This window comes from Protomyctophum parallelum, assembly GCF_964188405.1.
Source record: "Protomyctophum parallelum genome assembly, chromosome: 15".
In the NCBI taxonomy this organism is placed as follows: Eukaryota; Metazoa; Chordata; class Actinopteri; order Myctophiformes; family Myctophidae; genus Protomyctophum; species Protomyctophum parallelum.
In genome coordinates, this window is record NC_139710.1 from 44,938,977 (window position 1) to 44,959,765 (window position 20,789).

The 20,789-nt window shown below is 40.7% G+C and overlaps 3 protein-coding genes across 3 annotated transcripts; 2 read left to right on the forward strand and 1 right to left on the reverse strand.

The window, feature by feature from the left end:
* Positions 1-749: 749 nt before the first annotated feature.
* dgcr6 (DiGeorge syndrome critical region gene 6) lies at positions 750-4,688 on the forward strand. The gene is made up of 5 exons (XM_083783250.1): positions 750-1,149; positions 1,279-1,436; positions 1,648-1,748; positions 3,065-3,205; positions 3,449-4,688. The coding sequence occupies exons 1-5, from the start codon at positions 1,034-1,036 to the stop codon at positions 3,521-3,523; spliced, it is 591 nt and encodes a 196-aa protein (XP_083639376.1). The 5' UTR covers positions 750-1,033; the 3' UTR covers positions 3,524-4,688.
* A 217-nt stretch (positions 4,689-4,905) lies between these two features.
* slc7a4 (solute carrier family 7 member 4) lies at positions 4,906-12,918 on the forward strand. The gene is made up of 5 exons (XM_083784069.1): positions 4,906-5,102; positions 6,510-7,577; positions 7,962-8,665; positions 9,709-9,817; positions 10,521-12,918. The coding sequence occupies exons 2-5, from the start codon at positions 6,596-6,598 to the stop codon at positions 10,736-10,738; spliced, it is 2,013 nt and encodes a 670-aa protein (XP_083640195.1). The 5' UTR covers positions 4,906-5,102; positions 6,510-6,595; the 3' UTR covers positions 10,739-12,918.
* A 1,313-nt stretch (positions 12,919-14,231) lies between these two features.
* On the reverse strand, positions 14,232-20,665 carry ccdc157 (coiled-coil domain containing 157; the record flags this gene model as incomplete). The annotated part of the gene is made up of 10 exons (XM_083783514.1): positions 14,232-14,544; positions 14,657-14,739; positions 14,900-15,039; positions 16,114-16,282; positions 18,061-18,237; positions 18,314-18,483; positions 18,650-18,727; positions 19,348-19,871; positions 20,130-20,315; positions 20,418-20,665. 10 exons carry the CDS (start codon positions 20,663-20,665, stop codon positions 14,274-14,276), a joined length of 2,046 nt encoding a protein of 681 aa, XP_083639640.1. The 3' UTR covers positions 14,232-14,273.
* Between the last annotated feature and the right edge of the window lie 124 nt (positions 20,666-20,789).

Genomic DNA, 20,789 nt, shown 5'->3' on the forward strand with positions numbered 1-20,789 from the left:
GTCGTGCGCAAGAGTCAGTCCAGTGGTGGGTGACAGCCGAGTGAGTTATAGGCGAGGGTTAATTCTCTAGGGCTTTATCAATGTAGTTCTCTCTTCCAAAGTGGCCAAAATGCATTAACTGATTAAATAAATGATTATGTATTATATATACATTGACATTCTTTAAAAAAAAGTTAATTACATTTATATATTTTCTTCAACTCTCCTGTTAACTCTTGTCTGCTCAACGCGAGCCTCTTAATTTGCATCCCATTGTAACGTACGGTAAGGGTAAGCCTACTTGTATTTCCCGTGTTATATTTATCACTAATATTTGCATCTTCCACACTGACTGACGGGCGTCTCTTGACTGATTGAAGGTTTACGCCATCTGGCGAATATATTATGGTACTGCGTCTTTAGTTTGCGCGGAAGGAAATGTCAGTGTTGAAGATGAAGACCAAACGGCAAACGTATACAATGAAAGAAAACATCATGACGTATTTCTCCATGTCGATCATGCAATAAGACGTCTGTTTGCCAAATGAAAACCCTTTAGATAAGGGCAGGCATCTAAAGGGACACCAATTTGGGGTCCATTAAGACTGTGGCAAGTAAATAAAACTAAACTCAAATAATGGACGGTTTGACTTCCGGTCGTGGTATCGTAATAATATATATGTAGCGAGAGAGTGCGTTAGAGCTTTTATTTAGAATTCCACTAACCGGAAGTCAAATGCGCAGTCTTTTTCGACTTGACGCGCGTTATGGTTTACAAAATACAAATACAATGGATTTGCTTTGCTTGCAGCGAAGTAAAGTTGTATTAAGATTATTGGACCATGAACAATATCGATTGTTTCATTTCTAACTAACTTGTTTAAAAGGCTTATTGGTTTGATCATCACCACAATGTTAGTCATTTACTGATCAAAGGTGGGCCGAGAAGGGCGTCTGGAATTCTCTTTTAGGCTGTTGTTTACATGCAGTCAAATGATACCGTAGATGTAAACGTAGTCATTACTCGGTTACCTTTGGTTTGGCCTTCGTAAAGATGATGGAGGTGTATCATCCAGGAGTAAGCGACGGCCACGGAGATTCTACCAAACAGCAGGAGAGACACTACTACTTATTGTCCGAACTGCAAACCCTTGTCAAAGATCTTCCCAGGTCCTTTTTTCATACTGCATTACTGCCCAGTTTCTATATAGCAATAATTTATTAATTTTAAAAAATATGGCTTTGAAAGTGTGAACTCAACATAATATTTTATTTGAATGCATTTGTGTGTGGTGGTAGCTCCTTCCAGCAACGCCTCTCCTACAACCTCAGTGACCTGGCCTTGGCACTTATAGATGGCACTGTTTATGAAATAGTCCAGGGACTTCTGGACATTCAACATCTTACAGAAAGAAATTTGTACAATCAGAGACAAAAACTACATGGTGAACATCAAGGTTTGTGCACTTTTATATACAACGTTTAGAAACTTGGGCTGTGGCTGTTGTGAGGTGGTGATTGAAGAGTTTATTAACAGTTTGGAGAATTACAGTACATTTCAACTCAATACAAAGACTGTTAACTGTGGATGACACTAAAAGCATTACACATAGGGTCCACCATGTTCAATTCATCATAATCGTATCCTGTGTTTTGTTTTATGTTCAGCACTCAAGCAAGATTTGTCACGGAAGCACAAAGAGGCCCTGCTCGTTTGCAAGTCTCACAACCTTGCAATTCTCAAATCAAATCAACAAGCAGAGGTTGAGGTAAGACTGGTGTCGTTTGGAACCTCGTATCTACGCTTTAGCTCAGAGAAGAGGTGTCCGGATATCCCTGCATCGGTAGAGGTTGAGCCGAAAACCCTTTTCGCAGTGTCGTTTCCAAAAAGTAAAAGTATTTCTGGCTAGCTACAGATGATACACTTAGGATAGGCATGTAACGTTTTTTGATAGGGGTCCGGTGAAACATAGGGGTGAAACAACTGCCAGAAACAACAATTAGCCTTAAATTGCATATTAGGTTGACTAGTCAGTCAACCCCCCGTCCGCATGCGCTGTACTGCTTCTGTGAGATTGCATAGGGAAAACATGGTATAGGCTGATTTCATGCTTTGTAAGCGGATGTTTCACCCCTATCTAAAATAATCCTAAATGTATCATCTGTAGCTAGCCAGCAATCACCTTCACTTTTTGGAAACAATACTGCGAGAAGGGTTTTTGCCACTGTTTTTGGATGGCTCCATCCCCGTTCTACCGATGCAGGGATATCCTGACATGGAACCTATTCTCGGAACTAAAGTGTAGATATGAGGTTCCAAACAGCTAAGGTAAGACAGTGGGGGTGTCTTATTTATTAATGTGCTCATTTCATTTAATAATTACTACATAAAGTGAGCTCTGTCTGTGCTTAGCTGTGTACAGATTCACTAGCATCCAATATCAAGAAACCTGAATGCAAATCACTGGCATAATCACTTTTATGAAAAAGATAAAACAGCCAGCACTCAATAAATGTCCTTTTCACCAACATATCACCAAATGTGTCTTCCTCAGCGTTGTCAAGCCTTTTGCAGTGCTTTCTCTCATAATCTCACTTTTCCCAGCTGCCAAAATGTCCCAAGATAGATCTGTCCTGTCATTCAAAGATTTGGAGGATTGCACCGTGATCATTATGCTTTGACTCTATGCTACTCACAGTCACAGGACCAACATCGCATTTTTTAGAGTCCAAACCACAAGGTGTGCTCATATCCCTTGCTGCAGTGGGGACTGCCCATAGATCCGAAGTCCCGTTAGTCTGAACATGCATTAAGGTTGGCGAACATGCGCTGCCCCCGTGCTTGCGTAATTTTGGAACAATGAACCTTCAGACTTTTAGGGGATGTGTTTGGGCCAAGATGTCCTTCAGCAAAACCTGCTGAAGACATCGGTATTAGAAAACAAAGTTATTCTTACAGGTCTTTTCTCAACACATTTTGTAACTCCTTTTTCATGTTCTTTTAGCCACCTGTTCATTTATGTATGATAGTAAAGTGCCATGTAAATGGTTGAAAAGGTTGTGTGTTGTCCTCCGCTCCTACCAGCCTCTAGAAAACCGCGTGAGAGAAGAGCAAAAAATGATGGATAAGAAGATTGTGGCAGAAATGGACCAAAAGGTGTTAGACCAGCAGAACACCTTGGAGAAAGCTGGGGTTCCTGGTTTCTTCATTACCACCAATCCTCAGGTCAGCCATTTAAAACAAAAGTTTAAGAAAACAAACCTCACCACAAGCAATTTCCATTCCAACTTGTGTGTGTGTGTGTGTGTGTGTGTGTGTGTGTGTGTGTGGTTTATTAAACTTAATTACTCCTACTGTAGGTGTCATAAAAATGTGCTTTCGCTTTGTGATACAGACAAATGTCCAGCAGATGGCGATAGATGTCTTAAACTGTAATGGTTCTGATGTGTCATGTTTGTTTGATTTTAGGAGTTGACAATGCAAATGAATCTACTTGAGCTGATCCTCAAGCTTCAACAGAAGGAGACACAGTCAATATCTTGAGGGACATGTCAAGCGGCACGGAAGTAAAAGGAAACAGAATGGACATTCCACTAACTGGCTAATGTGGCTTGGGCTTCTCCTGCCCTGACTGGTGGAGTTGTGCTGCACTCCTAAGAAAGCAACACTTGGAGCACGACAACTTGCTGATTTTTGTTTTTATTTTATTTATTTTTGTATTTATTTTTTAATGTTTAATTGATTCCTTGTATTAATTCAAGTCCTTCAGCAGAAGGTTGTTTTTTGTTAGTTCCCTACAGACGTTCTTTGCTATATAAGTCAACACAGTGGGTGAGCTGTTCTGTAGAAAGATTCTGTAACTTCCCAACAAGGAAATTCTTCAGCAGAGTTGTTTAGGAATTGTTAAGCAAATTGCTCCATTTCTGATCAGCAGTATTGGCAGGTATTGGTATTATATTGCAATAAGAGGAAACATGATTTTCATAATAAATACGAAGGGCTGCCAGCCCTCCTCGATTCTGCAGGAGTTTCCTTGATGTTGTAAACATCTTGAGGACTCCTTGATGTAATTTATCCTTGATTGGGGGATTTCTGCCATTTTACATGGCTTCCCAGGTCAGAGGTCCCTGGCCTGCAAGCAAGCCTACACTGATCTTTAGGGCTGTCCTAAGGGCCCCATGTGGTCTGCCCCAGCCATTAATGTTAATTTGCACCATTCATTGGGTTTGACAATTAACATGCAAATCATTGGCTGTATTGTTTCATGCCACCCCAGCCTCTATCTGTCTCTGTCTCCCATACATCTCCAACTATAAATCTCTCATCAGTGAGAGTGGGAATGTTAACACATACATTTGATTTATGTATATCTAATTTCTGAATAAACTCAGATATAATAATATATACAATTTATATAGCGCTTTTCAGGTTACCCAAAGTCGCTTTACAGAACAGAGGTAAAAACAATTTTATTAGAAAACTAGTTAGGTTAAAAACTAGAATAAAAAAAAAATATATAGTGTACACATACACTCATGTTATAAATTGTTATTCCATGCAATAATTGAAGTAGTACTAATGAATAGTTATCAAATAATTTGTTATACTTTTAGGGTTTTAATGGCTGAAATTACAAATGTACCCATCTCACACAGTCAAATGCAGGTCAGAATAGAAAATAGCAAAAAAAATCCATCTTTTGCTTGTGTTCTGCCAATAAACTATAGCTGAAATGGATAAAAATGCAATGCATACACTTTCAAATTCTGATCGTTGCCACTGCCAATTCTGTGAAGGGTACCGAATTAAAAGTAGGCCGTTACACAAGAAACATCGTGGGTTTGTTAAATGTATGTATGATAATTTGAAAAGGCGTTCCAATTCCCAAAGAAGGGGCGTTGCCTATAGGCGCCTGCCCTGGCTGCATGATTCTTTTGAATGATGATTAAAAAAAAGGAAAGGTACTGTACCTTTAAGAACCTGCTCGACTGACTCCCATGTTCGTTGGGTCGTGGACGTGGTGTAGTTGCACCTTCTGCTGTATCAGACGATGTGGATGTCCCCCCGGTCAATCTAATGATACTGGACCTGCAATACGAATGAATGACTTTCAACAATAACGGTACTTTATTTCATTTATTGTAATTGCATTGACGTTATTTGTTAGGCTACTGGTTGGCTTTTACATCAAAGAATCCCAACTATACTAAAGTAAAATCCATTCAAAATTAAAATGACTTATTTGTAAAGCATCATTTTAAGGGTATGGGACGTAAACGCGATGAAGTAAAAGTATCCTATATGTACGCCCGTTTCTATTGTTTTATTGTTTTAAATTAATAATAACAACCGGCGCATCATATGGCCGCCGTCCTCTCTGTTTTATTATAGGACCTACTTCAAAGAGAACATTTGTATACAGCCTATACATGTAGCCTATCTGTCCGTTTATTTTGCGGCGATGATTTTATTTCAAGATGGGAATAAAGCATTACGTAATTTTCATCAAGGCATCATGTAGGTCTACGGTCTACTCTACGCCATATGCCCACCATGCAAGCGCTGTTATCGGATGTTACATCCCAAAGACCAGGATGATCTGCTGTTCAGCAGTATTGTCCTGCTACCTGATAAACAGGCCTGGGAGGAGGCTACTCCGTCTCCATACAGACGAATGAGTTATTAAATAACGCAAATGCTACAGCCTTTCACTGTAGGCTCTTTTTGTATATTTGCTCATCTTTCCCGTCAATTACGATGGCGTGCATGTCCTGAGTTTGTGCGATTAGAGCCTACAGTAATAATAATAATAACTTGGATTTATATAGCGCCTTTCAAGAAACCCAAGGACGCTTAACAAGACAAAAAAAAAAAAAAAAAAACTAGTTGCCAAAAGCCAAAGTGAACAAATGTCTTTTACAGTAGGCCTATATATGGTTGGTATAGACAGACGAGCTTCAGCTAAGTCCCACAAATTCGGCCTAATAGAGTCTATTATGAACAGAATGGATGCAGACAATAGGCTATTGTAGAAAGTGCTGTCATAAAAAATACAACCAAGCGTAGGGACGTTTAGGTAAATTATGGAAATAGTGTATTTATTCTCTGAAAAGTGGCATTATTGAATTAGGGAAATAGTTAAGGCTGCTGAGTTAATGGAAGGAGACGTTTTTTGTTGTTGTTTTTTTAGGTAGGGATAATGTCAGGCTGATGCCCAGTGCAAGACTGACCACAGCATAGGTTTGATAAAAGAGACCAACATGTAGACCTACCGGTAAACCAAAAGCCCACGTGTCACTGTCACTGTCCACAGCCATGTTCAAGTGTTTTGTTTAATTATAGGCTGCGCAGGACCCCTACCTGCTAATATTTAACTGTGTAGATTGGATTTGAATTAGCTTTTGATTTGATGTAGTTTGATTTGTTAATCAAACTTAATTACCAAAGTATCCTACATACACCTGCAGTTGTTTTCCACTGGTGATATATGGCAGTTATTTGGCTAATTTATGTGTGCTCTGTTTTGCAGGTCGGCTTTAACAGAAAAGGAACGATGGACCCAATTTGAACATTGTGACACCATCCTGCCCAGCTGCTGTGTGTCACTCTGTAGCCATGGCAACCTGTACAACTGGCTGTGTCCCAGCGGTGCGCCTCTGCCAGAGGTTGAACAGACTCAAGACTCTAGACGAGGACATGATGGCCACGTCTCTGAAGCGTTGCCTCGGAACTTTAGACCTGACGATGCTGGGTGTTGGCGGCATGGTGGGCTCTGGGCTTTATGTCCTGACAGGCACTGTGGCAAAAGACATAACGGGACCTGCTGTCGTCATATCCTTCTTGTTTGCAGGCATTGCATCCCTATTGGCTGCCTTCTGTTACGCAGAGTTTGGAGCACGCATTCCCAAAACAGGTTCTGCCTACATGTTTACCTATGTGTCTGTAGGGGAGATCTGGGCCTTTCTCATTGGCTGGAATGTGATTCTAGAGAACATGATTGGTGGGGCCGCTGTGGCACGTGCGTGGAGTGGTTATTTGGATTCCATTTTTAATCATGCCATCCAGAACTTCACTGAGACACACGTTATGCGATGGAATGTGCCCTTCCTGGCCCATTATCCAGACCTGCTGGCAGCAGGGATTCTAATAGTAGCCAGCTTTTTCATATCGTTTGGAGTTCAAGTTTCATCTTACCTTAACCACATCTTCTCCACCATTAGTATGGTGGTCATATGCTTCATCTTAATCTTTGGCTTTATACTGGCTGAACCTGCCAACTGGAGCGCAAAAGAAGGAGGCTTTGCCCCTTTTGGGTTTTCCGGTATAATGGCAGGCTCAGCGACCTGTTTCTATGCATTTGTGGGCTTTGATGTGATCGCGTCCTCAAGTGAGGAGGCCAAGAACCCCCAGAAAGCCATCCCCATAGCCACTGCAATCTCCCTTGGCCTAGCAACGACAGCCTACATCCTGGTTTCCACAGTGCTCACCCTCATTGTGCCCTGGCACACACTGGACCCCAACTCGGCTCTCTCAGATGCTTTCTTTCGCCGGGGATACAGTTGGGCTGGAATTATTGTGGCAATTGGTTCCATTTGTGGTGAGTGTGACGTGTCCCTATCTGTAAACGACAGAACATATCAATTCAAAATTCAATTTGCCAAATACAGTGTATGGAAATGTGTGCATATTGACACACAGTAAACATTATGCAACACAATGCAGCAGTGTAGAGCAGTACATTACACATAGATCATACACAGCGAGGTTAGATAATAATAATAGTAATGATCAAACATCATTTGACTTTGTATTGCTTCATATTTGTCCTGAGGGCCTTTTTTAAGTATATTATGGTGTAATCATGCTACGAGAATAGCTTGTGTCATGCTATGACACTATATTATAGTGAACACGTTTGACTATAAAATGTATGTTCATCATTTGCATGTTCTAATGATAACTCTTTGTTTCCCATCTCCAGCCATGAACACAGTACTGCTCTGTAATCTCTTCTCCCTCCCTCGGATCGTATATGCTATGGCAGACGATGGACTGTTCTTCTCTGTGTTTGCTAAAGTCAACCCTGTCTCCAAAGTACCCGTCAATGCTATTCTTGTGTTTGGAGTGCTCATGGCGACCATGGCTCTTGTCTTTGATCTGGAAGCACTGGTCCAGTTCCTGTCCATTGGCACTCTCCTGGCCTACACCTTTGTGGCGGCCAGTGTTATCGTGCTTCGCTTCCAGCCGGAGAAAGTCACCTCTATGGGGACCTCCTCCACGTCTCCCAACCCCCAGCCATCTCTCGCTGCATCGGAATCTCAGAACATAACTGAGGACAGTGGGGAGCTGAAGGAATATGAGTCTTTCTCTGATAAACTCCAGTTGGTGGAAAGGCAGAAGAAAACGATAGAGCGGCGTGGGGTGGGGCAGTTGAGGGCCCGCTGGGAACCTTACCTGGGCAGGGTTTTTGGGGACTTTGAGCCAGGGGAGGTGGTGGCCTTCTGTGTTCTAGCTCTGATGGTGAGCTCTGTATCCCTCTGTTCTGTTCTGATATTTGGAACCAACCAGCTACACCTGCCAGTATGGAGCTTCGTGCTCTTACTGGTGGTGTTTAGCTCAGCTTACATCCTCAGCCTCATGCTCATATGGGTCCACGAACCTCAAACCAATAATAAAACGTTCCAGGTGAGTTCATCAGACATTTTACAAATACAGCTGTGTAGAGTGATAATTACACGTGGAGAGGTCGATTGATTCCATACCTACACAGTAAAATCCTCCTACATCCTAATGTATCAATTTGTAACTTTAAGAGTTCCAAATTGAAAAATGTTTGTAGTTCATATTTACCATGAGGAAGAATATGGACTGCATATGGAGAGTACCTAAACTGGTTTGACTGATTGGAAAATGAATGAGCAATGCTCTCATATTATTGCACTTGAAAAAGCCACATAACCCCCAAATTATCCAGTAGAGCTGTTTAGGGACCAACAGTAAACTCCATGACATTGCTAAAAAGAATAATGCGGTTGGTTATGCTTGGCAACCAAGTGTTCAATATAAGCCTGCATGTTTTCTAGCTTTTTCAGTATCTATACTGAAGGTTGCCTCTCTTCTAGATGTGAGAAGCATGTTTTGTAGTATGGCCTGTTAGCATGATGCCAACACCATCAGTTAGCAGTCATTGGGACCATCAATGCTATATACACTCATGTAGCATATGATAGTGATGTTATGGCTCTGAGTGGCCACAAAAAATAGAACTATGTTATTACTCAGCAATAAGGCTGAGACACAAGACACCTTTTTTATTATTCTTTTGGCATATCTACTTTATAGAGACTATGAGAGATATAGTACTGGTGGGAGATAGAGGGGGTGACATGCCGCAAAGAGCCTTAGGTCGGATTCGAACCTGGGCCAGCTATGGGAAGGAGTTATATGTGCTCTTACAAGACACATTGGTCACTAAACTTTGATTATCTTCCTTCCCTCTCTGTTTCTTTCTCTCATTCACTCACACGCGAATAAAATCTGTGTCTGAGTCACATCAGAGAGCCAGACATCTGTGTTTGCTCAGACTGGACCAATATTATCTTCTATAAAGGCAACATCCAGTGAAAAGGAAGTTCCTTCTGCTTAGCCATATGCCATATGCATTCAGTTGAGGGCAATTGTTAACACAAAATAAGATGATGAATGTTTTCTGTTTCTGCATCTTCTAGGTGCCGTTGGTCCCATTGATTCCTGCTTTGAGTATTCTCATTAATGTGTTCCTCATGCTAAAACTGAGCGTCCTCACCTGGATTCGTTTCTCCGTATGGATCGTCATAGGTAAGAGCACCAGCTTGCTCTGATACAGATTATGTAGCGCGAAAGACAACATACTTCAAGGTCACCTGGGATGGGTACAAATCATGTTAAGTTAACAAAACTATTGAAGCTCAAAATATACACATCTAATTGCTTACAATGGATTAAGGGAAAATTACACAAGCGACAAAAGTATTACCTACAGAGGTATGTGAAATACTTAGCTTAGCTTCTCAAAATATTTTAATTTGTCACAAAATGGAGTCTGGAAAGATAAGATGATGATATCGCTGTTCTAATTCTGGTAATATTCTATAAATGATGTGTTTACATCATCATGTTAAACAAGCTGTGGACTAATTGTAGAAAATATACCCATTTGATGATGTGGACAAATGATTATGTTAATGTCCTGAATGTAGTCAGTAAAGAGGGTCCATGGGAAAATGTGATTTGTTGTATGAGCTTAGCATTGTCTGTACCAGTAAACCATTTAAACACACCTGTCTGCCTGCTGCCAGTTAACAAGCTGCACTCTCTTATTAAACCTGACAGGGCTTTGAAACCTTTTCCCTTGAGAAATGTATAACCACATACCTTGGGTTATTTAAATTTACGTCCCACAGCTGTCAACAAGATTACAATTCGGAAATGTGGAAGTTTAGATTGTCTATTGCAACAGACATAAGACTTGTTGTCCTGACTGTTTATGTCTTTTTTCTAGGCTTGTGCGTGTATTTTGGTTATGGGATCTGGCACAGTAAGGAAGGCTTACGGGAGCTTGCGCCCAAGGACCTGGCTGCCAGGTATGTGGTGCTACCAAGTGGCAGTCTGGTAGAAACAGTGCAATCCGTCCAGCCAGATGGACAGGTGGACAACTCTGCCCACCACATCAGCCCCTCCACTGCCACAACAGCTGAGGAGCAGATGGGAAAGAGATGATGTCATTGTTACAGTGGGCCAATGTTATATTGTCTGCTCCTGCCTTGTCTGCTACTGCTGTCTTCATCTCATTCCTTTGGCCTGACATGTGTACTGCCACAACAAGGCTCTATCTCTTGCTCTGCAAATGTAAGCACACCACAGGCCAGGATGCTCTGTCTGTCTAGTGAAGCATACTTGTGTGTATCTTGTGATATTGGAACATAGAGAGCTTTATTACCATCCCTTTATCGCCTGGCAGCAAATAAGTGGTATATCCTGTCAAGCCAGCACTATTCTTACACTCCTGCCAGTGATGTAACCAATTCTAGTTCATCTCCTACAGGTTTCTATAAAACCAAGTGTGTTTGCAAGGCACATGGTGCTTTAAACTGTACCTTCACTCAAGTATATCACAATTATTACAATTTAACCAGGAAATGGTGGGTGGGACAGAGGCGTACTGTTCTATACTGTAGCTTTTCCACCAAACTTTATTTTTTAATAAAGGGTGTGGCATCCTACTTCATCTCCCCTCAAATCACTTGCTCAGTACACTGCTGTATCATTCAATTTGTTGCATGATTCCTTCCTATGTCAACCACCAATGAGACCTCAGACTTGCTCACTCATGTGCAAGATGTGCACATGACATCATGCATCGTGTACTTCATCTCAAACTCTCACGGTCCCAAATCCTCAGGAGAAACTACAGGCTCTGGTCATGTGGATCCTCTTAGACTCTCAGTCCAACTCTCTCTCTCTCTCTCTCTCTCTCTGTTGGTGTCCACATGGTCTTGCCGATAGTAGCTGCTGACAAATTTGATAAAATATGGAAAATTGTGTATTTATTTTTCTATTATTTGTTTATAGTTTTTACCTCTCACAGATAATTGTATTATCGGTTCTTAGTTGTCTCATTGCATGCCTTTGTCATGTTGTCTTGAGTACTGGGTCCTGCATGTTTGTTAGCTCTATAATCTACATACAACACTAATTTGCGTTCAGCTATTAGATGAGTGAGCAGGTCTTTCAACCCTTCACATAATCCCCCTAATTCTCGTCCCATGACCCCCTTCATTTGTGGGTCACAGATCTTGCACTTCTGCAAGAGGTTTCCCACACTTAGGATACCAACCACTCTCCGTCTCTCCTTTTTGGCATGAATTTAAATATAAAAGCACATGGATTATTGAGGAAATATTTTCTAGATTCTATGTTATAATAACCCAATAAATATTTACATTCCTGGAAATATAAGGCAAGCACAAACCTATTGCATCTGAACAGGGTAAAATGTTGGGCAGATAGGAATGGGTTGTTGTTAATGCTGTAATCTGTCAGATTTGCTGTCATTGGTCAGTAGAGCATGACCTAGATTACTGAGATGCACATGTGTCACTGTGCAAGATTATTATATCACAGTCGTAGAGATTGTACTCCTGGCCCAAAATGGTGAACATCAGCAGCTAAAATGAGCTCTACTCTGTCATTAGCTGTATTTATCAACATTATACCACTATTTTAGCACTGCTCACCTTCACGTTTTACATGAAAGAAGAAGAAAAAAGACTCAACATGTTTTTCACTATAAATGTATGTTTGTATATGATGCATCAGAAACCAATGGCCTTAAAGATATTTTAACCAATGCATAATGATTTCCAAAGCTTTCCAGAACGGACCATATTCACACAGTGGCTATTTTGCTCTTATGTCATGAAAATGGCTGCCATGTGAATATAGACTCAAGGTTTTAAGTTGTTACTTTTTGTGGTGTTCAGAGATGTGTTCACTTCAGTATTTAATAACAAACTCATAGAGGACTGTACTACACAAATAAATAAAACTGTATAGAAACTATGGAATAGAATGTACGTGACACTGGAGTTGGAGTTTTGTACAACTTTGAGAATTCTACTTTTTGTGTATGTAATTTTTGCATCAGTTCTATTTTCGATGTGAAGGGCATGTGATGGGTGTTCACACTGTGGTGCATTTAGCAAGCTGAACATTCTCTCACCTCTTTGAATTACTGTCTGTTATTTGTATTCTAGTAAGCACAGGTATATTATGTTCTCTGATTCTTTTCTTACTTCTGAATAATATCAAACTCTGTACTTGCACATTCAAAAATATTTGTCTTTTCTGTTGTATAAATGCAAAAACTGTGTTGATAATAAATGTTTTGAAGCAGCATCCACACTTGGTAAGAGTATTACCTCAAAGAAACCGAATCAGATCATGCTGAATTTGGAATAGATGGCAGGGTGTGCATAACTGCATATGGGTGGACATCAGCATAAATTAGGGACTTTCACCTAGAGAGGAAGGCAGGAAAAACACATAAAAATCAGCCATCTTGCTCAGAAAAGTAAAGCAGAGTCAGTCATCCTTGCTAACTATAGGGTCTGTCCGGACATAGGTCTTTACCAGACCATGCCTGAGAGGTCCAAGTGAAAAAAGGAATTTCACTCAGCTTGGCCTCGTATCAGTGTCTCGGTACACAGTGTGATGACTCAGTGACTACCCCACCGAAGGCCAAGGGACCAACTGGTTGCCAAAGCTGAAAAGGTGGCACAATGGCACATACACCTATTTACATGCATATACAAACATGGACACAGTAACTTGCATTTATAGGACTGAATGAGAAGATTTAAGACTAATTTGACCTAGTCATGAAGTAAATTAAATGACAGATCAGGTAGGCTATTCAAATATTTATTAACACTGGGGATTAGTGTATTGTAAGGACATGGATCAAATTCAATCACCTCAAAATTAGATGTGCATTAAAAGGACGTGTATTTGTATTGGTCTGCTTCTACAGATGGTGAGCCCCTGGCTCTTGACTTGGTTCAAATTACAGAACCAATCTCATGGCATCTCAAATTACTGTTGAAGAACATTATTAATAACGATTGGCGGCGGGCAAAGGACTTTTAGAAAAATAGAAGGCATCTTCAAGCACGATTCCCGGTGAGCCACAGTGTGATCTTGATCTACCGTAGGTGGATCTTTAAAAAGTAATTGGGACAGATTTCCCTGTCTGCTGGGACTAGAAAAGACACAGCTTGAATGCCCTGATCACTTGTTGCCATGGGAACTCCCCGTGCTCGTCACAGTGAGTGTTCCTGGAGGCCTAGGATACACATCTGCCGCCGTGGCATTGTCTGAGATATTCAAGGTTGTACAAACTACCCACTCACAAAGAGTCATGTGACTCACCTGCCACGCAGGATGACTCTTCGTAATAACAGTCAACATGCATATCATGTTCACAGCATCTTAACCCATTAAGACCTGAGGCCGATTCTAAAAATGTCTTCTAAAAACCAGTTTTTGGAAAGACTTGGCTGGATACATTAAATAAATTGGATGAATAAACAATATACTAATAAACAATGTTAATTTATTGCTTTATAAACCATATTACAAAAGCAGTGTCATTTTTTGCACTCAAGAGTTCAAACCACTCTGGATTCTATTCTAATTTATACTATACAATGAATGGTACGTCCGTTGTGCAATAGAGAATAATAACTTAAGATTTTTAGGTTAATTTCCTCCTCTGGCGGATGCCTCTGGAGCGGGCCAGGGAGGCCTGTCGTAGTTTGGCGTAGGTTTTTTCAGCACTAGTCTCCAGGTTGAGGTGGAGGGTTTGATGGTGGACCGTCACGGACGCGGGAGAGACCGTACTGCATAGGGAGGAGTTAGCGGTTGACACTCGATCCCATGGCCCAATACATTCAGCATCACTTTCTTCTCTGCGTGCTCCCATTCTCGTTACACCATGCTTCAGCTGTACTGCAGTACTGCTCTGCCTGTGGTACAACAGAGAAAACAAGGTATAATATAGAAGGAATACAGTCTATATATATATAATCAGGTTGACAAGTTACGTTTATTGCACCAAATTAATGTCTGTTGACATACAATGGACTGCATTGTGTTTGTGAGGTGTGATCCTGCTGTTCCTCTGTCAGGGAATGGTTCCATTTCCGCTCAGGTGAAATGTCCTGTGTATGAAATGTGTATATTAAATAAAGCATGTTATTGTTTCACCTGCACATTGTGACTATGTCTACCATGTTCAAAACACAACACTGTTTTGTATGTGGTTCCAGTAAACCCTTCCCACAACAGCAGACATTTTAAGTAAATTATCATCTATCATACCTTGGTGATATCATGTTGGCCTTGTTCTCTTAGTTTGACAAGGCTGTTGTGCAGGGTGGAGTTTTCTCGCTGCAGAAGCCTGATTCGAATGTTATTCGCCTGCAGTTGCTGCTCCATATCTAAGAGCAAATTACCTGTACCTGGTGAAGATGCATATCATGATGTTATAATACCAGTAAAGCTTATTATTTTACAGTATATAGCAATTTAATTTATGGTAACATAAAATTTGAGATTACTTGAACTGTAGTCACAGTATGCACATTCAATTGAAGTACTGTTCTGTTTAGAGAAAAATGTGTATAAAAAGGAGGCATAGAAGTGATAGAACCAATGCACTGTGCTCTGAATATACACCTTTCATATACTGTATATTTTCTCAATATGACACATTGAATCTGGGTCTTCTCCATGTGACATGGATATTTTACAGTATGGATCTGAATATGCAAGAAGTCTTCGAATGGGTCTGTGAGATTGTAGTGTTTTAGTTTGTCTGTCCAGGGCTCACAAACTGCTGGGCTGATCAGCACCATATGACTTGTGCACACTGCCAGTAGGCAGAGTTAGTATCTCTATTATCTATATGATTTTGTTATGGAAATGAATGCTAGTCAGACCAGGCTGAATCCTTGCCCAGAGTCATATATAGAAAGATGTCTGACAGTCACAGAAAGGCCACATGAAGTCTGAGATGCACATGGGAGCTATGCTGTTATTATAAAATATTAAAGGTGTATTTGGAGTTCTACTCCATTTATGAAAAGAATTTACTGAAAAGAATTTGCATTAGAAAATACAGTGGGGATTAAAACCAAAAGTCAAGGAAATGTTATAACATTAGGAAAGCATTGTGTTTGTAGATTGGCTATTTTCGATCAATAGACAAAGAGTCAAATATGGCTCAAGTGTTTCCTCATTTTGCTGGGGACCCTCCTGTAACACCCTCAAGGATCTCTGAGGTCCTCACGACCTTAGTACCAGTGAGTTAAACAACACACATATCAAATGCTGAGAAAGGTGAACATCATAAACACATCCTCACATCCTCTTGCTTCATATTTACCAAAGGTGGCAAAACTGGCAATACAAAGCTCTGGATTAAGAGTGTCTGTTAAATGCCTAAATTGTAAATTGTAAAGCAAATATTTATGTACACATACAGGAAATACCAGCTGATTTAACATAATTCAATAAAGCTAACAGATCCATACTCTGTGGTTGTGCCTGAGGCAGTGGATGGAGCTCTGGGAAGGCCACCAGTAGTCTCTGCCTCTGGGTTAAATCCTGCATTTCTAGCTTCAGCTGGGATACAGTGTTCTGTAGTTCACTTTCACGACTCTCCAGTTTTAGCTTCTCCTTCTGGAACTCAGAGCACAAGTCCTAGGGGCAAAAGTAGTAAATGGCTGTCATTGAGAAATAATGTTTTAGCCATAGCTGCTCCTCAGGTGCTGTATCAATAGCACCCACTTCTCCTAATAGTTAGGAGAATCAATCAATCAATAAAAAATGGATTGATTGATTGAATACTTTATTTACGACTTTTTCCATTGTGGCCCTGTGATCATCATATGATGAAGTAGGCTATAATTTCCGCCTTTAGTCCATGTAGCTCAATGCTTTAGTCACAGTGAAGAACATCCTCAAGGGTATTGTGGCTTTTACAGTCACGGGTATTGTGGCTTTTACAGTATGTGCATTTACCAATCCATAACCACAAATAACAACTTTGTGCTAAATATTTGTTTCCAACAGTGCTATACAGGAAGAATATATCGTAAACCATGGGGAAAACAGAAAGGACCAAGTTTTAAGAAACCAATAAAACATGTCTAGCCGTGATTTTATCCAAACAGCTGGAACACATCTTTGACCAGTTTGTCTATTTGTCTGAAAATGAAATGTGTTGAAATTATTATAATAATGGTTCTTTTTAATAATTAGATTTGTTTAAAATAAATCCTCACATAGATGAATCCCATGTAGGTTATCAGAAAATAAAGTGACTAATAGGGCTTGCAAACCTCGCACCTTTTGTGTACAAATTCGGGGGGTGCGCCATTTTGATTGTGATGAGTCACTACTATACCTAGCCAACGGATAGGCATACAGTGGTGGAAAAAGTACTCAATTGTTTTACTTAAGTAAAAGTACCAATACTGCAATTTAGAATCACTCTGTTACAAGTAAAAGTACAGAATTGAAAATGTACTTGAGTAAAAGTACAAAAGTATCGGCATCAAAATGTACTTAAAGTACTAAAAGTAAAAGTATCATATTGCAGGGCCAGCAGACCACCATGGCCCATCACCATTACTTTTTTTAAACGATATTGATAACATCCTGCTTCTCAAGACCGATAACTGATAATAAATTAAATAAGAAATTATAAAGACTAGCCCTTACCCGTTGTGAGATATTTGCCCCCCCTTGTGGCCGTGGGGGGTACTGCGCCCGGGTGCGTTTGTAATTGACTAATAAATTCATTAATAATCATTAATGTGTCAAATCGAAAAAAGCCCTCCATATTCATATGGTTAATGCCTGTGTGAAAAGTGGGAGTGATTGGTGCAGGCAGTAAGGAGCTACGGCAGTCACAGTGACAGACACACAGACAGACAGACATTGTTAGAATTATAGTATGATGATGATGATGATGATGATGATGATATATAAAGATATATATAATATATATATTTGTAAATGTATATTAATATGTGTAGTATTAGCACACTTGAAGGTAACAAATACTAGTAGTGGGCAAAGATGGATTTTTATGTTTATGGTGAGAAGCCTACTTGTTCACACAACAAGTACTCTACTAAGTACTAAGTAGGCTTAATAAATCCCATTTTGGCGAACTGAAAGAGCTCTCGCACTATGCACTAAACACTCAAACACCAACTGTATACACTTAATGCAGATCTAATATGTAGGGCTTGTAGGCCATCACAATCAAAATGACACCGGTAGGCGTGACAGCCTACCGTGACGTCAGCCTTGCATTCCCTATTGCACATACGGGTATGCATTTTATGCTGCCGATTGTATCCCCTATCCTATGCATTGGTTTCCAATTTTCTCTTTAAATATTCTATTTTATTTATGTGTTACATAATAACATTTGTTTTAATTGAAGTAGTACGGTAGTCAAACTGTACCTGATGTCGGTTGAACTGTGCCTGAAGATGCTCCTTCTGCTCTGAGACATTCTTCAGATCAACCTGTAGGTTTGCCTGCATCTCCTCGCTCTTTGACAACTGCCTCTGCAAATCTTCACACTCTTGGTCAAGAGCATCCACTCTCTCTATCATAGCCTTCTGTTTGACCTGCATGGACTGGACACAGGCTGTATGTAATTGCTGTTTCTTTTTTCTCACTTTAACCACTAATACATCATCACACTTAACTGACCTCTAGTTGACGACAAACACTTTTGTACTTGGCACTTTCTTTGTCAAGACGGAGTTGAATTTGAGAGATTTGAGTCTTCAACATCTCTGTCCTTTCCTCTAGTTTGTGACGGGCCTCTTCTTCTACACGTAAGGTCTCCACTTTCTTCTGCAGATCTATATTCTCATTTTCTACAATGAAATAAACGCTACCAAGTTAATGCAGTGTCTATATGTTTATGAAGGATCAGGTTAAAAGACACAATTTAAATAGATATAATAATAATAATAAATAATTATTACTGGGATATAAGTATTACAACTCCTAAACATGGGCATAGAATGGTTCAGTCCTTACCAAGTGCATGTAATGTTTCATGTTGTAAAGCTAGCTCCTTTTTCAGTCTGGAGGTGCTTTCCTCCAAAGACAATGTTCCTGTGACATCCAAAATATATAATAGTATAATTAGTAAAACATAGGCATTCCACCACAGTAAAATCCCAGAAAGTGTACAAATGAGCATTCACGGGTCAATTTGTACACCTTCAGTGTTAAGATCGAAGAGATTCCAGATTTCTGTGTTCATTGGTTTCAGCTCCTCATCATTGTGTTGTGTATGTACGATTTTCTGTTTGTATGTATGTTCATGTGTACAAAATATAATGTCAGGTGGCTGAGTAATATAGTAGTTGGTGTGTGTGATATAAGTCCTGCCTTAATCAAATGGAATGTTTATGTGAGGTTGTATGAACATTCATGCTTCCTCTATTTGTGTGTGCGCGTGTGTGTGTGTGTGTGTGTGTGTGTGTGTGTGTGTGTGTGTGTGCGCGCGCGCGCGTGCGCGTGTGTGTGTGTGCGCGCGCACGCGTGCATGCGTCATTCCTTCTTTGGTGTCTATTGTTCTAAATCTAGTTGCCTGTTGGTCCTCGCCTTGAGGCTACGGTACTTCTAGGCAAATGGTAGCAAAAACTGTCCTTGATGGAGGGGCCTGGGATCCTTGATAATCCTTGATTATTAACACTAAAGATTTTACTGTTCATGTGATGGAACATCACCTTTTTTCAACTGCTCCCGTTCCTCTTGAAACCTCCTCTCTGTTTCTTTCAAGGCCCTGTGTGCCTCCTGCAGTGTGTTCTCCAGCTGGTGCATGCTTGCGCAGTGCTTTTCTGTTTCCTGCTTCAATTCCTTCTGCACTCTCTCCAGCTGAGACTTGAACCCTTCTCGCTGTCTCTCGGCTGCTGCTAGTCCGTCTCTTAAAGGCTTCACTGTCCCCCTCACTTCTTGTAGATGCTTTCCCAGCCGACCCATGTCTCTGCGCTGCTCTTTGGCCCACTGTGCCACGTCGCCTGCCGTCAGGTGGCCCAGTTCCAGTGTATCCTCTACAGCCATTAAGAGAGGCTGCAAGGACGAGGGCAGACCTTCACTCCGACACAGATCTACCAAAGCATCCCCAGTCTGCCTCAGAACAGATTGCACCCGATCACAGGCGTCACAGGGGACAAGGGAAGACTCCACTGTTTGGCAGCTCACACTACGGGTATCACTGGAGATAAAAGAGGGGCTGCGTGGAACAGTGGAACTGGGACAGGGAGATTGAAAAGCAACACGAGGTTGTGGCACAAATGAAAGTGAACTTGTTGAGGACGATAAGGATGGGCAAGGTGTGTCAAGATCAATCCTTGAGCTCATAGCAGAAGGTGCTGTTGTTTTTTCTTCACAAACAATTCTCCTTGTTTTGATGTTCTTTCGAATATCTGTGCAAGTCCCCTGATAGATACAAGAAAATGACACAATTGAGAATGTCCATAAGACTATGGGCTGACATGTCAAATACTACTATTTATAATCTGTACTTGAAGGAATTAGTAAAACTACCTTTAGGTTAACAAGCTGAACTAAGTTGCTCCAATATTGTCTGACCACAAGACCGATTGATACACATCCTTTTTGCTGCGTGAGTTCTCTCCTCTGTCCCCTCAGCTGCTCAGCATAAACATTGAAACTTTGTAGAAGAAGCAATAGCCTTGTTCAAAGCAAATGAAAAGGAAAGTTTTAGTCATTAAATAGGCCTATGGTTTAAAAAATATATACCCTAAAAATATAATAATGTGGTTCCACACATTACCTGTCAATAACCAGCTCCAACAAGACACTATGGGAATGCTGGTTGAATTCATCCTCCCCGTCAGCAAAGTCATACTGTTCTAGCAGTGATACCAAATCGAGATTACAGGAGAGCTTGTCGGGGAACTTCCAGGAGGGACAGCGGACAGGTCCGGTCCTGGAGAACACGTCGAGAATAGCACCTTGGAGGTCAATGAGATCTCTTCTCAGACTTTCAACACAATCCTGGTGGCCTAAAAACTGACTCATTTTAAGATAGTTTGGTTATCTGCTTGTTGTCTGGCCTTAGGCACTAAACGGCACCGTGTCCTAGTAATCTGATAGTAATGAAGTAAAGTGTTATGATGATGAACACATACACGGCAGGGAAGCT